The sequence below is a fragment of the Enhydra lutris genome, unplaced genomic scaffold, assembly GCF_002288905.1.
Source record: "Enhydra lutris kenyoni isolate GAN:26980312 unplaced genomic scaffold, ASM228890v2 scaffoldscaffold1, whole genome shotgun sequence".
NCBI classification, from domain to species: Eukaryota; Metazoa; Chordata; class Mammalia; order Carnivora; family Mustelidae; genus Enhydra; species Enhydra lutris.
The window spans coordinates 66,174,371-66,195,667 of NW_019154085.1; the positions used below are offsets into that span (position 1 = coordinate 66,174,371).

The 21,297-nt window shown below is 41.2% G+C and overlaps 1 protein-coding gene across 1 annotated transcript in view; it reads right to left on the reverse strand.

Moving 5' to 3' along the window:
- LOC111141989 (LDL receptor related protein 2) overlaps positions 1 to 21,297 on the reverse strand; it is a 202,141-nt gene that overhangs the window by 135,427 nt on the left and 45,417 nt on the right. The window contains exons 4-9 of the mRNA XM_022494900.1: positions 19,944 to 20,060; positions 6,873 to 6,983; positions 6,428 to 6,541; positions 5,138 to 5,254; positions 3,335 to 3,487; positions 1,877 to 1,996 (exon numbers count right to left, since the gene is read on the reverse strand). Coding sequence (XP_022350608.1) covers positions 1,877 to 1,996; positions 3,335 to 3,487; positions 5,138 to 5,254; positions 6,428 to 6,541; positions 6,873 to 6,983; positions 19,944 to 20,060 — 732 coding nt within the window. The remainder of the gene's footprint in view (positions 1 to 1,876; positions 1,997 to 3,334; positions 3,488 to 5,137; positions 5,255 to 6,427; positions 6,542 to 6,872; positions 6,984 to 19,943; positions 20,061 to 21,297) is intronic.

The following is a 21,297-nucleotide window of genomic DNA, read 5'->3' on the forward strand; positions in this document are numbered from 1 at the left end:
AGAAAGCCCTGAAAAATAGCTTATTTCTAAGGAATATCAAAAGAACACAAATACCCTGGGAAAAATCCGAATCATCTATCTTTTGGAAATCCACAGATGATTACCAAACTGAATTTTTTTGAAGGATTTATTTATTAACTTATCTCTATCTCAAGCAGACTCTGTACTGAGCTCAGAGCTCCACTGCTCAGGCTTGATCCCACAACCAAGATCATGACCTGAGGTGAAACCACGAATTCACCACTTAACCAACCACCTAAGACACCCAGGTACCCCTACCAAATTTAGTTTTAATGAATTATTACAGTTGCCTTCCAGATGCCTTTTTGACAGCACCAGCAAAAACAAAGTTGTCTCGGGGCACCTGGGTGACTCAGTGGGTAAGCCTCTGCCTCGGGCTCAGGTCATGATCTCAGGGTCCTGGGATTGAGCCCCACATTGGGCTGTCTGCTCAGAGGGGAGCCTGCTCTACCCCCCACTCTCTGCCTGCCTCTCTGCCTACCTGTGAGCTCTGTCAAATAAATAAACAAAATCTTTTTTTAAAAAAATGAAGTTGTTGTTTTTTTTAAAAAACCCTTTTGGACACTTCCTGCTAATAGGTTTATTTTTTACGTATCAAAAATCAGAAAGAAGCAGGGGCACCTGGGTGGTTCAGTCAGGTAAGAGTCTGACTGTTGATTTCAGCTCAGATCATGACCTCAGGGTCACAAGATCAAGCCCCATGTCCAGCTGGCACTAGGCGTGGAGTCTGCTTAAGATTCTCTCTGTCGGGACGCCTGGGTGGCTCAGTTGGTTAAGCAGCTGCCTTCGGCTCAGGTCATGATCCCAGCGTCCTGGGATCGAGTCCCACATCGGGCTCCTTGCTCGTCAGGGAGCCTGCTTCTCCCTCTGCCTCTGCCTGCCATTCTGTCTGCCTGTGCTCGCTCTCTCTCCCTCTCTCTCTCTGACAAATAAATAAATAAAATCTTTAAAAAAAAAAAGATTCTCTCTGTCCCTCTCCTTTTGCCCCTCCCCCACCCCTTAAAAAATCAGAAAGAAGGAAAAAGAAATCAGAGAACTAAAAATTCATTGTTCAAATCCTAAAAAACTGAAAACTGATATTTGGCCATAGTAATTCTCCCATCATAAGATCCCATCCTGCTCACAGAAGTCCACAATGCCAGCTTACATCAGAATCAAAAATTTCCTAGTGGGAGAAATCATTCTTAGGATTCAGATAAGAGAGATGTGAGAACTATTTGGTACACCAGCATCCAGTTCAATGCCAGCCAAACAAAGGAAAACAATAGTGTTTGCCCTTGAACAAAGTTTCAAGAAGCTTCAAGTAGAGGTCAAAATCAGGGGAATTAACAAACAGCATGGCACAGGCACTGACTGGCTATTATGGTCAGCGGGGCAGTGAGCTGATGATCCTTTCCTCTTAGGCAACCACTCTTTAGTTGCTGGCTGGAGGTTGGAGCACGCTGGAGAAGAGACCAGGCGAGCAGGGAGGATAGCGGATGGGTTCAGGCAGTGGTTATTACCAACCACATGGATGTATTCCAATACTGAAAAACCAGTACGGCCACACCAATCCTGCTTCCGAACACTTAAGAAGGAAACACAAAAGACTTCCTCCTTCATCAGGCTGTACACAGGTATCCATGGAGCTGGTCAACTCACTCAAAAGAACCACTCTTTTGCCTTGTGCCCCTCACAAGTTTCTCCAACTTAAAACTTCATATTGTCTAGGTTTTCTATGCGGACTGTGTCTCTCTTTGTTGTAACGACTGCCACTCCCAACCACAAGCACAAACACCTTGATACTAGAGATCACAGAAGCCATCAGTGCCACAGCACTGTGACAAAACATTAGACACTCCCACTTGTCACTTACCGACACAGTTGCGGGTATTATTCGGGTCAACGATAAAACCTGGGGGACAGTAACACATCCCTCCATTTGGTGACATGTGGCATTGGTACTCACAGCTCAGCAGAGAACACAAATTCACATCTAAACAGAGAAAAACACTTTGTTAAGTGAATGGTGACCTCTGGACAAGACTGATGTACCTATAATGTAAGAGTGTCTTTTACCAAACCTAAAACCTAAGAAAGAGTAGAGGCACAGAAATTATTAGCCTTCAAGCCTTACTTCTTTATTATGCATGAAAAGCTCAACTCGTATTTTTAAAATACAACTCCTTTTAAAATTTTAACTGTGCGAGTATAAGTCATCTTAAGTACTCTTTACTGAAAAATCAGGTCATAAGTCTATCTTTTTGTCTACATAATAGAAAAAGTCAAGAATTCTCAAGTGACTAGATTGAGAATAACATTAAACATGTTAATCATGGCTACTTCTAAACAACTTCTAGATAATTTATAGAGTGCACTATTGATGAAGTCAAGGTCTTAAGTTGTATTCCCTTACAGGACAGTCACTTGTCCACACATTTGACAGAGTAATGGAGTACAGTCACAGAAAAAGAAAAAATAAAAACTAGTTCAAGGTATATGTCTCAAAAACCAGAAGCTTCTTTTCTGAGTGCAACCAGGTTAAGACTTTTCCATTAAGTATAAGCCAGGGAATAAATCTCCACAATATCTTTAAAATCATTAAAATTGCCATTAAAACCATTCTGCCTGAGTTTAGGAAAAAACACCATGAACATATTATAGCTCCTCCCATCAAGAGATGGAGTCTTTTTCATCAATCCATTGAATCTGGGCTTGGCCAAATGATTTGCTTTGGCCAATAACGCTTTTAGCAAACATGACCTAAGAAGAGATTTAAAAGAGCTTACACACTAAGGTTCACCTTTTCTACTATCTTGCAAAAAGATACCAACCTGAGCTTTTACTGCAACATCCTCGGCATGTGAGTGAGCTGGTCTAGGCCTTAAGAACTTCCTAGCCAACCCACAGAACTAAGTGAAATAGTATTTGTTTGTGTAAGCCAGTAAGCCTCGGGATAGATAGTTATGCAAATACTGATACTCTCTGTATTTGGGAATCTATTATAGAAAAACAGAAACATTGGGGCACCTGGGTAGCTCGGTCAGTTGGGCATCTGCCTTCAGCTTGGGGCATGGTCCTAGGATCCTGGGACTGGGCCCCACATCAGGCTCCCTGCTCAGCCGGGAGGCCTACTTCTCCCTCTCACATTCCCCTTGCTTGTATTCCCTCTCTCACTGTCTGTGTCAAATAAACAAAATCTTAGGAGGGAAGGAGGAAGGAAGGAAGGGAGGAAAGAGGAAGAGAAACAAAGAAAGAAAGAAAGAAAGAAAAAAAGAAAGAAAGAAAGATCGATCTTGATCTGAAAGCTACCCAGATAAATTTCCATACTCACCACAGTGTAGCCCTTTGGTGCTATTGTTTTCGTCTTCTCCTCCTGGACAATCTGAAGTCCCATCACAAACATTTGCGATTGGGATGCATTTTCCAGACTCTGGACAAGCCCATTCACCTGGGTAGCATTCACGAATATGGGGACTACTGCTTTCTGCAGGGGAGGAATAAAAGAATCACAGGCCATATCACAGCTCTTTCTGATCCATGGGTAAGTGAGAATACAGATCAGATAGACAAGAGAAGTCTACAAATGACAAATGACCTAAACTGGTACTTGCTAACTCTACCACTGATCTTTTACTGGGATTCTAAGAAGTGACAAATGGGGAGCACCTGGGTGGCTCAGTCATTAAGCGTCTGCCTTCAGCTCAGACCCTTGGGATCGAGCCCCACATCCGGCTCCCTGCTCCGTGGGAGGCCTGCTTCTCCCTCTCCCACTCCCCCTGCTTGTGTTCCCTCTCTCGCTGTCTCTCCATCAAATAAATAAACAAAATATTTTTTAAAAAAAGAAGTGATGAATGGAATTATTTAAGTTCCATTCTTTCTAAGGTAGGCAGTTCTCAGCCAGGTTACAGGAGTAAGAAGAGACATGGACCTGAATTATCAAACTAGATTAATAACCCCTAGAAGAAAATTCAGTTATTTAAATCATGAATTACAGAACTAGACTTATCGAGGTGATGCCAAGATTCCCGAGTTTATCATCTATTTTTGTCTTTTTTGGACCAGGGTGAGCAGTAGAGGGTTGGGGGTGGGGGTGGGGCTGTTTGATTTTTTTTTTCCTTTAGTGAAATGTCAACAATATAAGAAAACCTATGACTAACTATAGGGAGACTACTTCTTGGAACACCAATACCAATGGATTTTCCCCAAGCATCACTCTCATTATACTTGCTTTAGGGTGTGGGTATTAGGAACTTCTGAACTATTCAAGGTACTACTGGTGAAGGAGGTGATATCACTGGAATTTCCTTCTCAGAGAATCTTAAAATAATTCCCTGAGTAGCTGCCTTTCCAGCAACTACCAGTCCCTACTTCTTCCTCACATGTTCCCCAGGTGGCCTCTCTTCCACCACTGGATGTCAGTGACCCATGTGGTTGAAAAATCTGAATTTGAAAACAAAGAACTGAACTGTTATCAAGGTGTAAAGTCATTTTTAGAGCTTATAAGGCCAAGGAAAGTCACATTTCCCCCTATTTTCCTTCCTTTCCCACTCTACTTTTTTTACACAAATAAGCCAAGTTAAAATAAGTAAAATAAGTAAAAAAAATAAGTAAAATAAGCAGTTTCCAAAGGAAAAAGTCAGCATGTATTATAGAAGGGGGACAGACTGCCCCACCTACTTTACTTCAATGATAAGAGGGAAGAGATTGTAATTTATACTGTAATTGAGTTCCGTGTCTTTTTAAGAAAAGCTGGTGAAGTCGCCTCCTTCTTCCCCACCAAGTTAATTAACCTACAGCCAATCCACAGATAATTTCTAACATAGATAATCCACATAGATAATTTCTAACAAGGGAAGTAGGAATACAAGTTCTGGAAACACTTTGAGAAAATGCTTTTCAGGGATGCCTGGGTAGCTCAGTTGGTTAAATGTCTGCCTTCTGCTCAGGTCATGATCCCTGAGTCCTGGGATCAAGTCACTGGGCTTCTTGATCAGAGGGAAGCCTGCTTCTCCCTCTTCCTGCCACTCCCCCTGCTTACGCTTTCTCTCTCTCTCTGACAAATAAGTAATACTTTTTAAAAAGAGACAGAGAGAGAAAAAGAAAATGCTTTTCAGTCAGAATCTCTCCTCCTTACCGCATCCGTTTTCATCGCTGTTATCCTTACAGTCATTCTCTCCGTCACAAACCGCATTTTGACTAATGCAGTAGCCGCTGTGGCAAGTGAACTGGTTGCCTCTGCAGGTCTCATAGACTGGAAAGAAACAAGAGCTGCACTCCAAAGACAAAAACTGCTTGGGAAAAATCAAAGAGTTCACCTCACGGCCTAAACTTCTGCCAAGTATCTTGACAGAAAGATGTGGGAAAGAAAAGGGGGAAAAGAAGGACAAAGAAGGGGAGAAAAGGAAGAAAACATAACAGCAGCTTTGGGTCAAGGAAATAAATTCAGGTGCCTGTCTACGCTCTTCTCAAGACCACAAACAAGGTGGTCTGCTGTAGGCTGACACAAGAACGCATACTGATAAACGTGCTACAGGCATGGCTATGCCCAGCGTGCCCTTACTTTATCACAAGCAGCGAAACTGCTATCCACAACCAAACGCTTCTGAGTCACCCGTTCCATGTTGTCACATTCTCTCTAATACACTCACTGAAAAAAAGCCCAGGGGCCAGAAGGGAAATCAGGCATGGCTCATAAAAAGTTAGAGTGATATCAAAAATATTTAACAAGGCAGAGGTGCCAACCAATCAAAACGAGTGTGGTGACAAATCATAATATACTAGTAAATAAATGACCACAAAAAGGTGCCAACTAATTTTGTGAAAGGAGAAGAACTCTCTCAGAGACTTCAAACTACAGATTCCAGCAAAATGAGTCCAGAGTTGGCAACAGTGAGAGGTGGGCTGCATTGCAGGCAACAACTTGGAGGGAAAAAAGTAGGGTCAGAGTTAAAAAGCAGAGGCAACGAAAGCCATCTGTACCCACACTGACTTGCCTATCCCTCCAATTTCAGTGTGGTAAGAATTTCAAAGTAAAGGGGAGAGCTGGGACCACATATCTTAGGGAACTTCCCCTCCCTTCAAAGTCCTTCTCTCACTCTCCTATCAAGGTTATCAGACCCATTCCTGAAGTATGGGTAATTTGAGAGCCGAGTGACACAATTCACCCTGTCCCCTTGTGGCCTAAGGAAAAAAAAAAAGCACACTGTCCATCAGCAATCCTTCAACTCTCCACAGACTCTTGGACGATAAAGGAGTCCAGGTCTAGCTTCACTATGGAAGCTCATGCCACAGGCCCTGAATGATCTTCTGGCTCCCACTGCCATCAGACATAGTGACCCTTTTGTTCAAAAAGCGCTACATTCATCAGAAAGTAACAACAGGAGGACTCCTAGCAACCCGACCCAGCATAAGGAAATCACCGTACTACAAGAATGCTCATCGCTGCCATCTTCACAGTCCAGATAATGGTCGCAGACGTAGGAGTGAGGGAGGCACACCCCACTGTCGCACTGGAACTCGTGGTATGCACATACCTTAGCTGTGTCACAAGGGTAGTAAGGGAGAGCAGAAAGAGAAGTTCAGTTCCACTGCAGCCATTTAATTTCACGGGAAGATTTCTATCTCAAGTTTGAAAAGAGATTTTTATTATGCAGCAGCATGCTGGTAAATGTTTAACAACCAATCCTCCAGGAACAAAAAGGCCCTGACTTGGAGTGTTTGCCAATTTCCATGGTGCAAATACTCCCACCGTGGCTGACTTCAAGCTACCAACATGAATTCACTGAACGCAAATTTGGGAAGAGACTGTGGAACCTGCCAGCATGAGTAAGCCCCAGCACACCACCGCACAGCCTGTACACATTACTTACTGCAATTGTTTTCATCAGAGAAGTCTCTGCAGTCAACTTTCCCATCACATTTCTGACTGCTGTTATAGCAGGCTCCATTGGCACAAGTGAGCTGTTCACATGTCGGGTAGTCTAAAAGAATGGAAACAGCACACAAATCTTAAATGAAGACATTCCTTCTGCAAACACTTCTTAAGTGACCGCTACATTCGAGACACTAAATGCAAGAGCATATATCGAACACGTCCCTTTTGCAAATTACAAAGGGGGTGGTATGCTGATGCGGGAAGCAGGGAGTTCTAGGAGAATGCGTAGTGGTGGTGAGACTGGAGCCCAGGGAAGTCTCCCTGAAGAAGTGACCTATGAGCTCAGAGCTGAGGAATGAGAAGGAATTTAACTTATTTCCAAAGGGAACCTTCTTTTACATAATGCAGATAACATCCCAGAAAGCCAGTGTGCCACCACACGTGCTTTGAGAAATGAAGGGTTGTTCCTTTTGTTAGAGGGCTGTAGAAAGAAAACAGGCTTGTAGGTCAGGAAGGCTGGGACCTGGGGCACCGCTCAGTACCTGTTTACTCTTACTCAAGCTGCTTATCCTCTCGGTGACCACTTCTTTATCCATACATTTGGGTAATTCACTTCACAGGATAGAAATACCTCAAAAGACCATGTCTCTTAAAGCACTCTCAAAAGCACCAATAACTGTTACCACATTATACATATATGCTACCAAACAGATGCTTAACTCGGGTTTTCTAGGTGGTGGTGGAAAAATCAGGATGTCCTTTCAAGTCCCGCCCCCATGGGTCCCCAGACTTGAAGTGGGTATCTCTCATGATCCCAAATAAAGGCTTCATTCTGTTGGTTGTTTATGTTTCCCCCACCACACATGACACCCTCTAAGATCTAGGATCCTGTCCTACCCACTTTAGAGTCCCCAAACCTTAGTGCAGGGAATGGATGCCATTACTCAGGGTACTCTTGAAATGCTAGATATTGTTGCTGACTTATCACAGATGAACTTATTAGTTAAAAAGCTTTCAAAAATATTTTAACTTCTGCCTTTTATGGTGTTTAACATCCTCCTTCTCACAAATTGATACTTTCTTGGCCCGATTTTTCTTGTCATTAAAGATTTTTCTCATAACGATTCTCATATATCTTCAAATTCCTCTTTACTTGAGGAAAAGGTAAAGGTCTCAAAAACTAGACAGTAGAGTCTCATTTTCAGGCTCAATATTGCACTAAAGAACCTACTTTGAGGTTTCACAGACATAGAGGGTAATTTCTTGGATAGTCTCAAAAACACATTCAAGTAGGAGCAGTGCATAAAATTCTGTGCTGAAAATATGTTAAACTTGTACTGTGTTAACTCACACTTTACTAAAAGATGGACTCTCAAATGATACTTTTCCATTTTTTGTATACTGAAAGCAGCAGCCCAATTATTCTCATCTCCAGAAGTTCAACTGGACTCTAAGTGTCTTTAAATACCTAAACTGCCAGTTATATTTAGTCAATCATATATTAAAATGGAATGCATTTAAAAATAGCTGATGAAGATTTTAAATTTTTTCTGAATTTTATTTTTTAAAAGTCCAAGAACCAGCTAGTGCTGAGGGTTATTGCTGTCTTTTCATCACTGAGACGGTATACATTACAAATGTGCCTTCAAAGGGTCTCACAACTCTGTTTATGAATTCTCACTTCAAGAGATGCAAGAGACCAGTGGAGTCTGGCCAGCAGTTACCCTCCCCCATGAGCCGGATAGCTCCTAGAGACAGTATGCTGTCTAGCCTTCAAAGAGCAGCAGCACGCAGGAGAGAGATCTTAGAAAAAACCGTCTTTGCAGTAGATAAGGTATCTGTGTGGAAAGGAAAATTTATTTGAGCGTGGATGGTGACTACCTCATTTGAGGTTATTACGGTAGATACGAAGGATCTGGGACAAATACTACGAAGTGGATCACTTGTTCTCCCCATTCTGCTTTTTGAAAGCCAGTGCCATAAAACTGAGAAGGGAAGAACCACAACAGTATCCACTGACAGGATAAAAATTTACTGACACGCCTCATTCCCCCCAACAAACGACAAGGCCAGCTTGATGTCATCAGGGAGAGTATTGCTATGGTCAGAGGTCAGCAGTTAGACACCCGGAATGAGGAGCAAATAGCTTTCTTGTCTCTGTCCACCCTGATAATGAATCTCTTCTCAATCAGCCAAGGAAGGACCTGCCTCAACCCTCCTACAAGCTTTCTGGTCTCTTCTGCGCGTAGTTAACTCAGGTATATGCCCATAGGAAACACTGCATGGAGTTACCTGACTTGGCTAAATACTGAAAATATATGGAACTCTCCAAAGGGTTCACAGAGGAAATGGTTCCACATCATTCACACTAAGCAAAATAAGAAATGAACAGATTCTATTTCCCTCAAAGATTTCTATTACAAAACGGTTAATAAGAGTTTTCATCTACCCCAGGAAATAAGAAGTTGTAATACCTTGGAATTGGGAGATAACTAAAATCTTTTTTGGTTTATTTGCTGAGGACGTCAGAGTCTAACCTTGTAAACCTTTTCCCATGCAGCAAATCCATCAGGTAAGTGAAATGTCCTGCAAGAGTTTAAGTAAAGAGAAAGCGTAACAGAAGAGATAATACACACACACACACACACACACACACACACACACCCCCCCACCCAGAGGAACTGGCTCTTCTAAGTTCTGTCTCAATGGAAAGATTGACGGTAACTATTAATTAGCCCCAGAACTCTAAAGTTTAATCTAAAAGCAAGAACACACTTGCTCACACCATCTCTTCCCTCTCCTTTCCTTACTTTCTCCACATTCCAAATGTACGTATTTGTTCCCCCAAGTTGGGAAAATTCCCCTAAATATACATACAAGACGAATGCTTGAAGATTTTAAAGATTTTTTTCTCTGCTAACGACTTTATATTTGGAGCAAGAAAGTTCCATGCCATAGTCTTCAAAGTGACTTGAAGACCCCGTGGACCTCCCAGAATGGAAATCATTCATAGCAGAGCAAGATATAAATATTAACACTACTTCTCTATTATCTTGACAAGAAGTTTTTAAATACATTTTATGCTCAGAATTTGGCAAAACGGCCAAAAAGCATATAGAAAAGAAGACAAAGGTGATTACAAAGAAAGGGGAGGCATCTAGAAGGTAGATTATGAAACTTAAGCTAAGATTTAAAGGAAAACCAGAAATTACTGATAAAAGTCCTGCTCGAGATACCCGAGACCTTTCAAGGTCCTAGCCTCATCCTTTTAAGTTACTCTGGGTCTAAGGAGCGCTAATCCTGTCAAAGAATGATTTGCCAAAAAAAGTTTGCTAGTGTGGCGACCAGCACTTAGCTGCAGGTACCAGCCACAAAAATAAGCAATGACAATAACAGTCATCAATAATATATATTGAAAACTATGTGCCAGAAACTTGTCTAAGTACTCGGTGTATATGAACTCCTTTCATCCTTATAACGGCCCTTTGAGGTGGGTACTATTACTCTCATTTTATAGATTTTATATACGTGTCTTTCTGAGGTTAAGTAATTTTAAAAAGTTCTGGCAACCAGTAAATTGGAGAGTCAGAATTCAAATTCAGGCAATCTGGTTCCACAATGCATGTTAAAAAAAAAAAAGTTACAGAAACAAAAGGAAATTGAATGAAAGGAAATAGAAACTCTTTAAAAAATGTAGCTTAAGAAGAAAGAGAAATAACCCAAGAGAAAAAACAAAGTTTTCCCTTCTTCCATTTAGTTTCCCATTCCACTTTTGGGGTCTGGAGAGGTAAGACCAACTTGGATTTATGCTATAGTCTACAAAAGACTTTAGTCTGATATGGTCTAGGAATTCTGTGAACCTGTCTGCTGGAAAACAGAGCTTTCTGGGAGGACCAGAACAAACAAGAGAGTCAGTACCAAAAAACAGACCACAAAATAGCGGGGATCCATTCTAGCCCCTCCCAGTCAAATTCAAGTCCCTGAAGTGAGTGCCATCACAGACTAGCACCAAGGAACTATAGTAATATACAAGAGAACAAGAGTAAAGCATCCTTCAAGAGAAAAGTCTCTTCCCAAAAATAATTTTGAATGGCTTTCAATTAAAGGCATATACATAGTAAGATTTATAAAATGGAAATAGCAATTCAGCACCTTAGGAAGAAAAAGCAAACACAGTCATCCCAAGGGCTGAAAGAATTGGACTAACAGCAACGGTGGACTAAGCCACTTTGAGGAACCGAAGCCAAAAAAAGGAAACACATTATCTAGTTTTCCTTACCCTGCTTTCTTTGAACTGCTGGGTCTTGAGTCCCAAATCCCTATCTCGTCTCTATCCACAGGGACCTGATTTACACCTAAATTAGAAATGTGCCTCAGAGGCACATTCTGCAAAGATTTTGGAACTACGCTACCTCCTCCTTCCCATGCACAGAACTACCACCAAAATCTGCAAAGACTTATGTAGTTCTAAATTCTTTTTTTTTTTAATTTTATTTATTTATTTGACAGAGAGAGATCACAAGTAGGCAGAGAGGCAGGCAGAGAGAGAGGAGGAAGCAGGCTCCCTGCTGAGCAGAGAGCCTGATGCGGGGCTCGATCCCAGGATCCTGAGATCATGACCTGAGCTGAAGGCAGAGGTTTTACCTCACTGAGCCACCCAGGTGCCCCTGTAGTTCTAAATTCTTAAAAAAATAATAAAAAATCTCACTTCAGCCCTAGTATAAGAGTGACTGAGCAACAAGACGGATGGAAAATTGTGTGCCAAACCCTCCAAGGAATAGGGCAAAAAAGTACAGTGTCTTCTCATGGGTGAGTGAATGTTTATAATGTGCACCAGACTTAGTGGTACTGGTTCTAGAAAGGAACTATGAGGCTGTGGGTTTTCATTCAGGGTACACAACACCTATCTCTTCCCTATGTTACCTCCATGACTCATCTGGGCAAAACGAACAAGCAAATTTGAACCGAAGGAAGACTACCTGCCCCACAGACTTACGAGGGTGGCCACTTTGAAACCATAACCAGAAATGGTGTGGCTCAATCAGGGAAATACAAATCCAAACCACAGTGAGATACCACCTCATACCAGTCAGAATGACTAAAATTAACAAGTCAGGAAACAATGGACGTTGGTGAGGATGTGGAGAAAGGGGACCCCTCCTACACTGTTGGTGGGAATGCAAACTGGTGCAGCCACTCTGGAAAATAGTATGGAGGTTCCTCAAAAGTTGAAAATAGGGCTACCCTACGACCTAGCAATTGTACTCCTGGGTATTTACCCTAAAGATACAAACACAGTGATCCGAAGGGACATGTGCACCCAAATGTTTATAGCAGCAATATCCACGATAGCCAAACTATGAAAAGAACCTAGACGTCCATCAACAGATGAATGGATAAAGAAGATGTGGTATATATATACAGTGAAATACTATGCAGCCATCAAAACAACAAAAATCTTGCCATTTGCAACGACGTGGATGGAACTAGATGGTATTATGCTAAGTGAAATAAGTCGATCAGAGAAAGATAATTATCATGTGATTTCCCTGATATGAGGAAGCTGAGAGGCAGAGCAGGGGGTTGGGGGTTTGGGGGGGTAGGAAAGGAAAAAATGGAACAAGATGGGATTGGGAGGAAGACAAACCATAAGAGACTCTTAATCTCACGAAACAAACTAAGAGTTGCTGGGGGGTGGGGAGATAGGGATAGGGTGGCTGGATTATGGACTTTGGGGAGGGTATGTGCTATGGTGAGTGATGTGAAATGCGTAAGCCTGACCATTCACAGACCTGTATCCCTGGGGCAAATAATACATTGTATGTTAATTAAAAAAAAAAAAAAAAAAAGAAAAGAAAAGAAAGAAAAAAAAAAAGAAAGAAATGGTGTGGCTCAGTTCTCCTACCAGGAACCTGGTTCCAGATAGATTAGGACTCACTGGCAAATCATTGCTGGATGAACGTCATTATGCTAAAAGCCAGTTATCCTACAGAGCACTGCCTTCCTTTTCAACAGGATTTCATTCTACCCAACATATATTTATCGAAGTCCCCCTTCCTTAACACTTTGCTAAGAGCTGGATAAAGAGATAAAAGTATGAGTGAAGCAGAAATTCCCACAGCTTTTTAAAAAAATGTTCTATTCAACAAATAATTAGTACACGCCTACAGGAGTACGAGGTCCCAGAGAAGTGACAAACTGCATCAAATCCCTGCTCTCATGGAACCGACATTTTCTCTGGAGAGTGGAAGGATAGACATTAAAATAAATGTCCCATAGGGGAAAATGTTATGGAAATACAGCAAGGCAGAATGATAAGCGTGACGGGGGAGTCCCTCTCTGATAAGGTGAGGGTTTAACAGGAGTCCCTAGGGTTAGTAAAACGAAGGTCACTGGTGGCATTGCCAGGAATGCTTTCAGAAGACTGGTGGACAAGGGCTGTTTTCAGTGAGTCCAAGAAAGAAAAAGGAGAGGAAACGGAGACAGGGTTATTAAAGACAACTCTATGGAACTTGGTTATACAAGGGGGCAAAGAAGCTGGGCAACAGCTGAGAGGGGCCTTAGGGTCTCTGAATAAACGTAATGTGCTTGTATGATGGGGATCTAAACAGGAAATTTCTGTTTCCTGAAGGTTTCTGGGCCCCGACTTCTACCTGAACTGTAAGAACACTAGAAAGGTACATGTGGGACACGATATGATAGATAAGACAGGGCCAGTCTCCCTGCTTCTGCTTTCTCACCTGCGGTACAGAGAGGACAAGTGGGAGCAAGGCTTCCTGGGCAGCATAAATGTGTAACTGAGTTTGAGGAAAAGCATGTTCTTCACAAGCCATCCTGGTCCACAGAATGACTCTTTATTTCTCTGTTTCCCCGGCTGGAGTTTCAGCAATTAGATATATAAAGGCAAATGTTTGAATTCTAAAGAACAGAAAGTCAATAGAAATAAAACTTCACAGACAAAGCAGCCCCAGTTGCCGGCAGACCAAATACTGCTGATTACCAGCAAGAAAGCCTTCATTGTACCAGGGATTTTATTTACCCTTTCTCTGGCATTCCTAAGTATCAAAAGAGAAGTACTGCAAACCAGTGATAATTAGCTGTAGTTTTACTCACACCAAAATCACTCTAATGTGGTACTTGATAAAAGCAAAATAATCTCTTCGCTTAACTGGAAGAAACTGTACAACTTTTGAGCAACCGAAAGTCACTGCAATATATTAACTGAATGACCCATAATTGCTGCATTATTCTGATGTTTATCTTGGACTCCGCATGAGTGGTTTTTCCTTGATGCTAATCCCATTAGAAGTAAAATGGACTGCAGTTTTGAATCTCCTGTTCCTTGGGGGGAAAAATTAATTGACAAGCTATTTAATAGTAGGGGCCATTTTATAGATGGCTGGACTGAAGTATAAAGTAACTTGGGGAAAATGAACTTTTACCTGTTTCACAGCTTTTTATAATATATATGTATACACACACCCATACACATCTACACATTCAGAAATAGTTCTCAAACAGGAGAATAACTGAAAATACCCTATGCATTTGGGAACAGAGCAGACAAAAAGATCAAACGTAATAAAAGAAGCTTTCATACCACCCAAAATTTATCTCAAAGATAATCTTTTTACAGGGATCTCACTATGCTTGCCCTCCTCACCGTCTCACCCATGCTCTTCCTTCCCATCCCCCTGCCTCTCTGAGAGAGCTCTTACACACTCCTCTTTGTTCTGTTAAAGGAATGCCTGCGACAGACACAAGGTGCTCTATGCTGGAGCTCACGGTCTTGATCTTAGAAGCTTGAAAGGGTAGGCACCATAACCTAGGGGTCTGATCTGACAGGCAGGACTATGAACTATAGGGTCAAGCTTCCTGATCCTTTCAAATATTTGGGGAAAAGAATTAAGTCCTTCTTTGGAGTTTTTCCAACACCATTCCTATATTTAAGTGGTTTCTAGGTGCCTAATATATTTAGACCCCTTCCTATAGACAGCCTTATTTCTGAGAAATAGAAAAATGAAAGTCACCCTCATAGGCTGATCATACATTTGTCTACCAGTAATGATCCCCATGCATCAGGACACAGAAACAACAGAATAAAGTGTCATACCTCACAAAAATGATCTCTGGGCAAGATTGACTAATCCATCATATTCTAACATTCCAATTTAAAACAACTAATAAACAGCTACTCTATACCTGAAGGGATGTTTAAAATAGTTAAGTATCTCTATGACTAAAGGCATCTTAGCAACCATCCTCAATGGCTGAGTTAGACATTATATGCCTCCCAGTGGAAATACGTGTCTTTATATTCAAAGTATTTCTGCCCCTCCACACAGAGAGAGAGAGAGAGAAATCCTTGCATTTTCAAGCCTCTAGACTAATGTTACTTTCAGCTGGAGCAGAGGTGGGAGATTTAGCTCCCAGAGGACATTTAGCCTCGTCTGGAGACATTTTTGGTTGTCATAAATGGGAGGGCTGCTGGTTTCTAGTGGACAGAGGCCAGCGATATGGTTATACATGATACAATGCATTAGACACCGCCCGGTGGTAAAGAATTATCTGGCTGCTAATGCCACTGGCACCAAGGCTGACAAACCTTGCTCTAGATCTAGCTACCAATTTCCAAAAAATATAAGGGACAGATAAACATGTTAAAGGATATCAAGGGTGGCAATGAGCAAACCCCAGACTGTGGGAAACTCAGGACAAGTAGCTTGGTTTTTTTCAACAAAAACACTGCAAGGAGTTAAAAACAGAAACGGAAGGCAAACTTTCAAGTCTAAAGACAGCAACTAACTCCAATGCATAAATTTTATTTGGACTTTGATTTTAAATGATACTATAAAAAATAAAAAGCCACTGGGGAAATTTTAAGAATTGATTATTTTAAAGAACAGTTGTTAACTTTTAGGTATGGTCATGATATTGTCATGTTATGCTAGGTTTTCGTCCATATGTTTTGGAGATAAATAATCATTTAAAGATAGAATTAAGGTGATTTGTGAGAACTGCTTCAAAATAATGGGGAGAAGAATAGAGTTCTATAGATAAGACAAAATTAGCTATAAACGTTGGTAACTGATATAACTTGAGTGATGAGTACAAAGGAGTTCATCTTACAATTCACCCTGCTTTTGATTTTGTTTAAAACCTTCCAAAGTAAAAAGCTTTAAACAGTAATTTTTAAATGATAAAATAGTTAAGTAACCTTCAGGCAAAAATATTCTGTAAACTCCCATTACTAAAGAAAAGTATTGCAAAAGCATGGGCATAGGGTTTACACCTAGGTTAAAAGCCTGGCTCCTCCACACTTGATTCTTGACAATCTTTATAATCTCTGTAAAGAGATGGTCATCACACCCACCTTGTGGTATTAATGTAAAAATTGCACAAAACAGGGGCTGGTGCCCAGTGAATGGCAATTCCCTTCCCCATTTTCCACAAGTGTTCCGAACAAAGAGGGAAAACAAAATGAGGCCAATCTGTCTCTCTATATTAGCACTTTCTAAAGACTTTGACCCGGGCCATTCATTTCTTTCTTGTCCCTATCTGGCTGTGGCCAGGAGATCAAAGCACAAAGAAGTATGAAGATTCTTTTCTTAATTTCCTGATTGGTTAGACTTTTTTTTGTATTCCTGCATAAGGAACACATAGTGATAAATAAACAAGGCAAAGAGAAATAGGAAAGAATACTTCATTATAAAACCCATTTACACGCGTCAGATTCATCTCAGGGCTATGAGCCCTGAAGAATTCATGACTTGTACGATTCCAGGAGCAATTAACTATCATCTAAATCTGGCTCTCTTTCCTTAATAACAAATCCTTGTTTCACCTATTCCTTGTACTTAAAAAAACAAATAAAAACTTGATTAAAAATTCCTGCTCAGATATTTTATAAAGCTCACTCACTTCCTTTTCTTCATTCCTTTCTATACCAGCTGCTTGTATGCTCATACACTGCCAGCTTTTTTCCGGAAGGTCTATTGGCAAAGCCGTGGGGCAGTTGTACTGGTGACTTTAGAATTGGCTGCGGGGTGTTCACATGGAATAAATCCAAACAGTCTGTTTCAGCTGCCTTTTATTTTCCCCAAAGTAGTATTTCCTTCATTCCCATTGCATTTCCAATAAAGCACTCATTTTTATCCACTTGTAAATTAGGGATAAAGACACAGACTGTTGGCTTGTGGCACAGCCTCTGGTTCTCTCTTAAACTTGCACAAACTAGAACTTTCTCCTTTTGTAAATAAAGTCCTTCATGAAAAGCGATCACCAGACTTGGAACCAGAAGCTGGATTTAGCCCTAGCACTGCCACACATTGTACAACCTTGAACGAGCCATTCTGCTCTTCTCAGTCTCCGTTTCTTTATTTGTGAGAGTATACTAACACCTGCCCTATTGTCCTCATTGAGGAACCTAATTAAGAATAATAACCAAAATTTATATAACACTTACCAGTTTATAAAATACTATAAAATATGTGAACCATCGCTATTATTAATCAAAAATAATTTTTTCACTTGCCACAATGAAGAACCTATTGCTTGCTTTACAAAGTACTGAGAGGCCTTGACTCATGGACTTGTTATTTTGTGACATCCAGACAGACACTACCATCTCTGTAACTGCCAGTTACAGTCTAAGTTCTAAGTCTAAATTTTCAAAGTGAAAAGGCGGGGGGGCACCTGGGTGGCTCAGTGGGTTAAACCTCTGCCTTTGGCTCAGGTCACGATCTCAGGGTCCGGGGCATGGAGCCCCTGTCGGACTCTGCTCCATGGAGAGCCTGCTTCCCCCCCTCTCTCTGGCTGCCTTTCTGCCTACTTGTGTTTTCTCTGTCATATAAATAAATAAAATCTTAAAAAGGAAGGAAGGAAGGAAAAAAGAAAAGAGACCCGCGGTGCCTCGGTGGCTCCGTCGTTAAGCATCTGCCTTCAGCTTAGGTCAGCTTAGATCCCAGGGTCCTAGGATCGAGCCCCGCATTGGGCTCTTTGCTCAGCAGGAAGCCTGCTTCTCCCTCTCCTACTACCCCTGTTTGTGTTCCCTCTCTCGAAGTCTCTCTCTCTCTGTCAAATAAGTAAATAAAATCTTAAAAAAAGAAAAGAGACCCAAATTAGAGGCAACATAATCTCTTTCCAAGAGAACATTTAAATTGGAAATTATACAACACAACTGTACCAGCAATTCTGCTAGGAAATGGAGACACAGAGACAAATTGCACAGCGTCCTCTCAAAGAAAAATAGACCCAAAAAAAGAAAGCATGAAGGAGAAGAGGTGTTTCTTAAAATGCTCCGTGTGCGGGGGTGCCTGGGTGGCTCAGCTGGTTAAGTGACTGCCTTCAACTCAGATCGTAATCCCTGCTCAGCAGGGAGTCTGCCTCTGCCCCTCCCCACTCTTCCTAGTGCTCGCTCTCTCACTCACTCTCTCTCTCTCTATAAATAAAATCTTTAAAAAAATAAAATGCACTCTGTGATAATGATGTGGATGCAACATGAATCTGGACCTGTTTGGACCCAGACCTTTCCTTTTCACATATAATAGTATTCCTTCCATGAAGAGTACAGTTTGAACAGTATAGTGAAACAGGAATGATTTGCTAATAACCAGTTTACGTTAGCTCCCACCCAAGGGCATAGCACCTGATTGAGAAATGGACCAAAATATACAGAAGATGGTCTTCTCAAAAAGAAACTTAAAATATGGGACGCCTGGGTGGCTCAGTTGGTTAAGCAGCAGCCTTCAGCTCAGGTCATGATCCCAGCGTCCTGGGATCGAGTCCCACTTCTGGCTCCTTGCTCAGCAGGGAGCCTGCTTCTCCCTCTGCCTCTGCCTCTGCCTGCCACTCTGCCTGTGCTCGCTCACTCTCTCTCCCTCTCTCTGACAAATAAATAAAATCTTAAAAAAAAAAAAAAAAAGAAAGAAAGAAACTTAAAATATAGCATTTGAACCAAAGGAAGAAATTTAGGAACAGGCCAGAAAACTAAATCAAATCAAAATGACCCAACAGTAGAGGAGGTGTCCCATAAGAATGAACTAAAACTAAAATCTCAGTGGGAGACATAATAACTAAGAAGTCTGTGATCAAGTTTTCTAAGGGACACAAAATCTAGCCACTGATGATTGGAATACCGAATATTAAAACAACTCCCTAAGTTTGACGCACAAATTTAAGAGCAAAAGAAAGTAACATCACTCAGCTCACAGTAAACTTATGAAATGCACCCTGTCAAATGAAATTCAGGAAAAAATGCATAAAAACTCAAGGGAGTTCTGGATAAACTCGTACGTGATATGTTTGCAAGGGCTTTTAAGCAAAACTAGGTATGTCTAAAGCTAAAGACATAGATGGACCACAGGATTGATGGACCTCAATTAGACTGACTACAGGCCTACTGACACAGTAGAGTAATTTCTATATTCTTGTAATCTAACAATTCCACATAAATCTCAAGAGGGACAGATTACTCCTTACTTAAAATTTTTAAGATGTTCACGGTACACCATGACTACCCTCTTGTATTTTGGTTACGGTAAAAATCTCAACATTAGACCATAGAATACTGGGATTTCTATGCCTTATCTTGTGGTGATCAGATGCAAACTGATGTAATATGCTGCCAATGGAGAAAGCCATTTTCAAAATGTAACTGTTTTCCAAACTGGAAAATACTGAGTCCATAAGAGCAGAAAAATTAATGAGACATTTTACCCAGAAATTCACCATTAATTTAAAAAAAACCCAAAATTGACAAAACTGGATCTTATAGTCAATGTATTCGGTGACCTTTCAGGATTCTATGTTAATGTTAAAAGTCCCTTACTTCAAAAAAATACAGAAATTTGATGTGCTAAGGCAGGACACACTTAGAATGTCTTGCTAAAAATAGTCTCCTATCAGAATATCACCTCTAATCCACAAAAGAATCTGCCAAGAGATTTCAATAACAAGAGGCATATTGTAGGCATTTCTGTCCATCAACAAATCTAACAAATTGATTAAAATGCCAAAGGGACAAAGGGGGAAAGCAAATACAGTGCAAAGACTGAAAGGGACTCACGGCAGTCTTTCTCGTCAGTTCCATCTGAGCAGTCTCTGACGTGGTCGCACCTGTATTCGTTTGGGATACATTCACCATCGGAGCATGTAATTTGATGGCTTGAGCATGTTCTCCCAGCTGTGAAGGGGAAAAGATATTACTTTATAATTACTGCCAAAGACAGACCAATCCATTTACCAAAGATGAGCGAGGAAATGTGAAAGCAAAGGCAAGAGAATATATTGAGCATAAAGTTCATAGGCTCAGAAAGCAGGTTACCCAGCTACACCAAGGTAGACAGCTCACAACGCAAAAGTCAAGGTATCATCAGGATACTATTAAAATGCTCGCAGAATTGGGGCGCCTGGGTAGCTCAGTTAGTCAAGCATCTAACTCTTGATTCTGGCTCAGGTCATGATCTCAGACTCCTGAAACTGAGCCCCGAAGCAGGGACTCCACACTCAGAGAGCATACTCAAAGGGAAGTTTGTTTCTCTCCTTCTCCTTTTTCTCCCCCTGCCCCAACCTCCCACTCGGGCTCACCCATGCACACATGTGCTCTCTCTCTCACTCTCGCTCTCACTGTTTCTAAAATACAAAAATAAAATCTTTAAAAAAAAATGCTCATGGGGCACGCCTGGGTGGCTCAGTTGGTTAAGCAGCTGCCTTTGGCTCAGGTCATGATCCCAGCGTCCTGGGATCAAGTCCCACATCGGGCTCCTTGCTCTGTGGGGAGCCTGCTTCTCCCTCTGCCTCTGCCTGCCACTCTGTCTGCCTGTGCTCACTCTCTCTCTCTCTGACAAATAAATAAATAAAATCTTTAAAAAAAAAATGCTCATGGAATCACATCAACACTCAGGCATGTTGGTGTAGACAATTATATTATCAACATGTGTTGAGAATACAATAACCTATATGATAAAAGGAATGAAAGAATTTTGCACATACACGTAGGAGCTGGGGATCAGTAAGGTTCCGCCTCACTGAAACACTGAAATACTTGTTTAAACAAGAAGGATATATGCCAAAGGGTTATAACAGTGATTATTTCTGAGTGATAAAAGTATGGGTGACTTTTTTCTTTAGAGTTCTCTCTACTCTTTAGTACTCTTTAGGGTACTAAAAATCTCTTTAGTACTCTTTAGAGTACTTTAGTAGTCTTTAGAGTACTTTCTACATTGAATGTGTATCACTTCTATAAACAACTTTAACTAGCCTGTTTTTATCCTATGTTGATCACACTAAGCAAAAGCAAGTCATCGGTAGTTTATCAAATTTGCCTCTGGATAAAACAGATCAAATCTAAGGAATTGAGGCTACACGCATCACGTGAAAGCTGTTCTGTAAGCCCAGGGCAGGAATTATCATGGGATTTG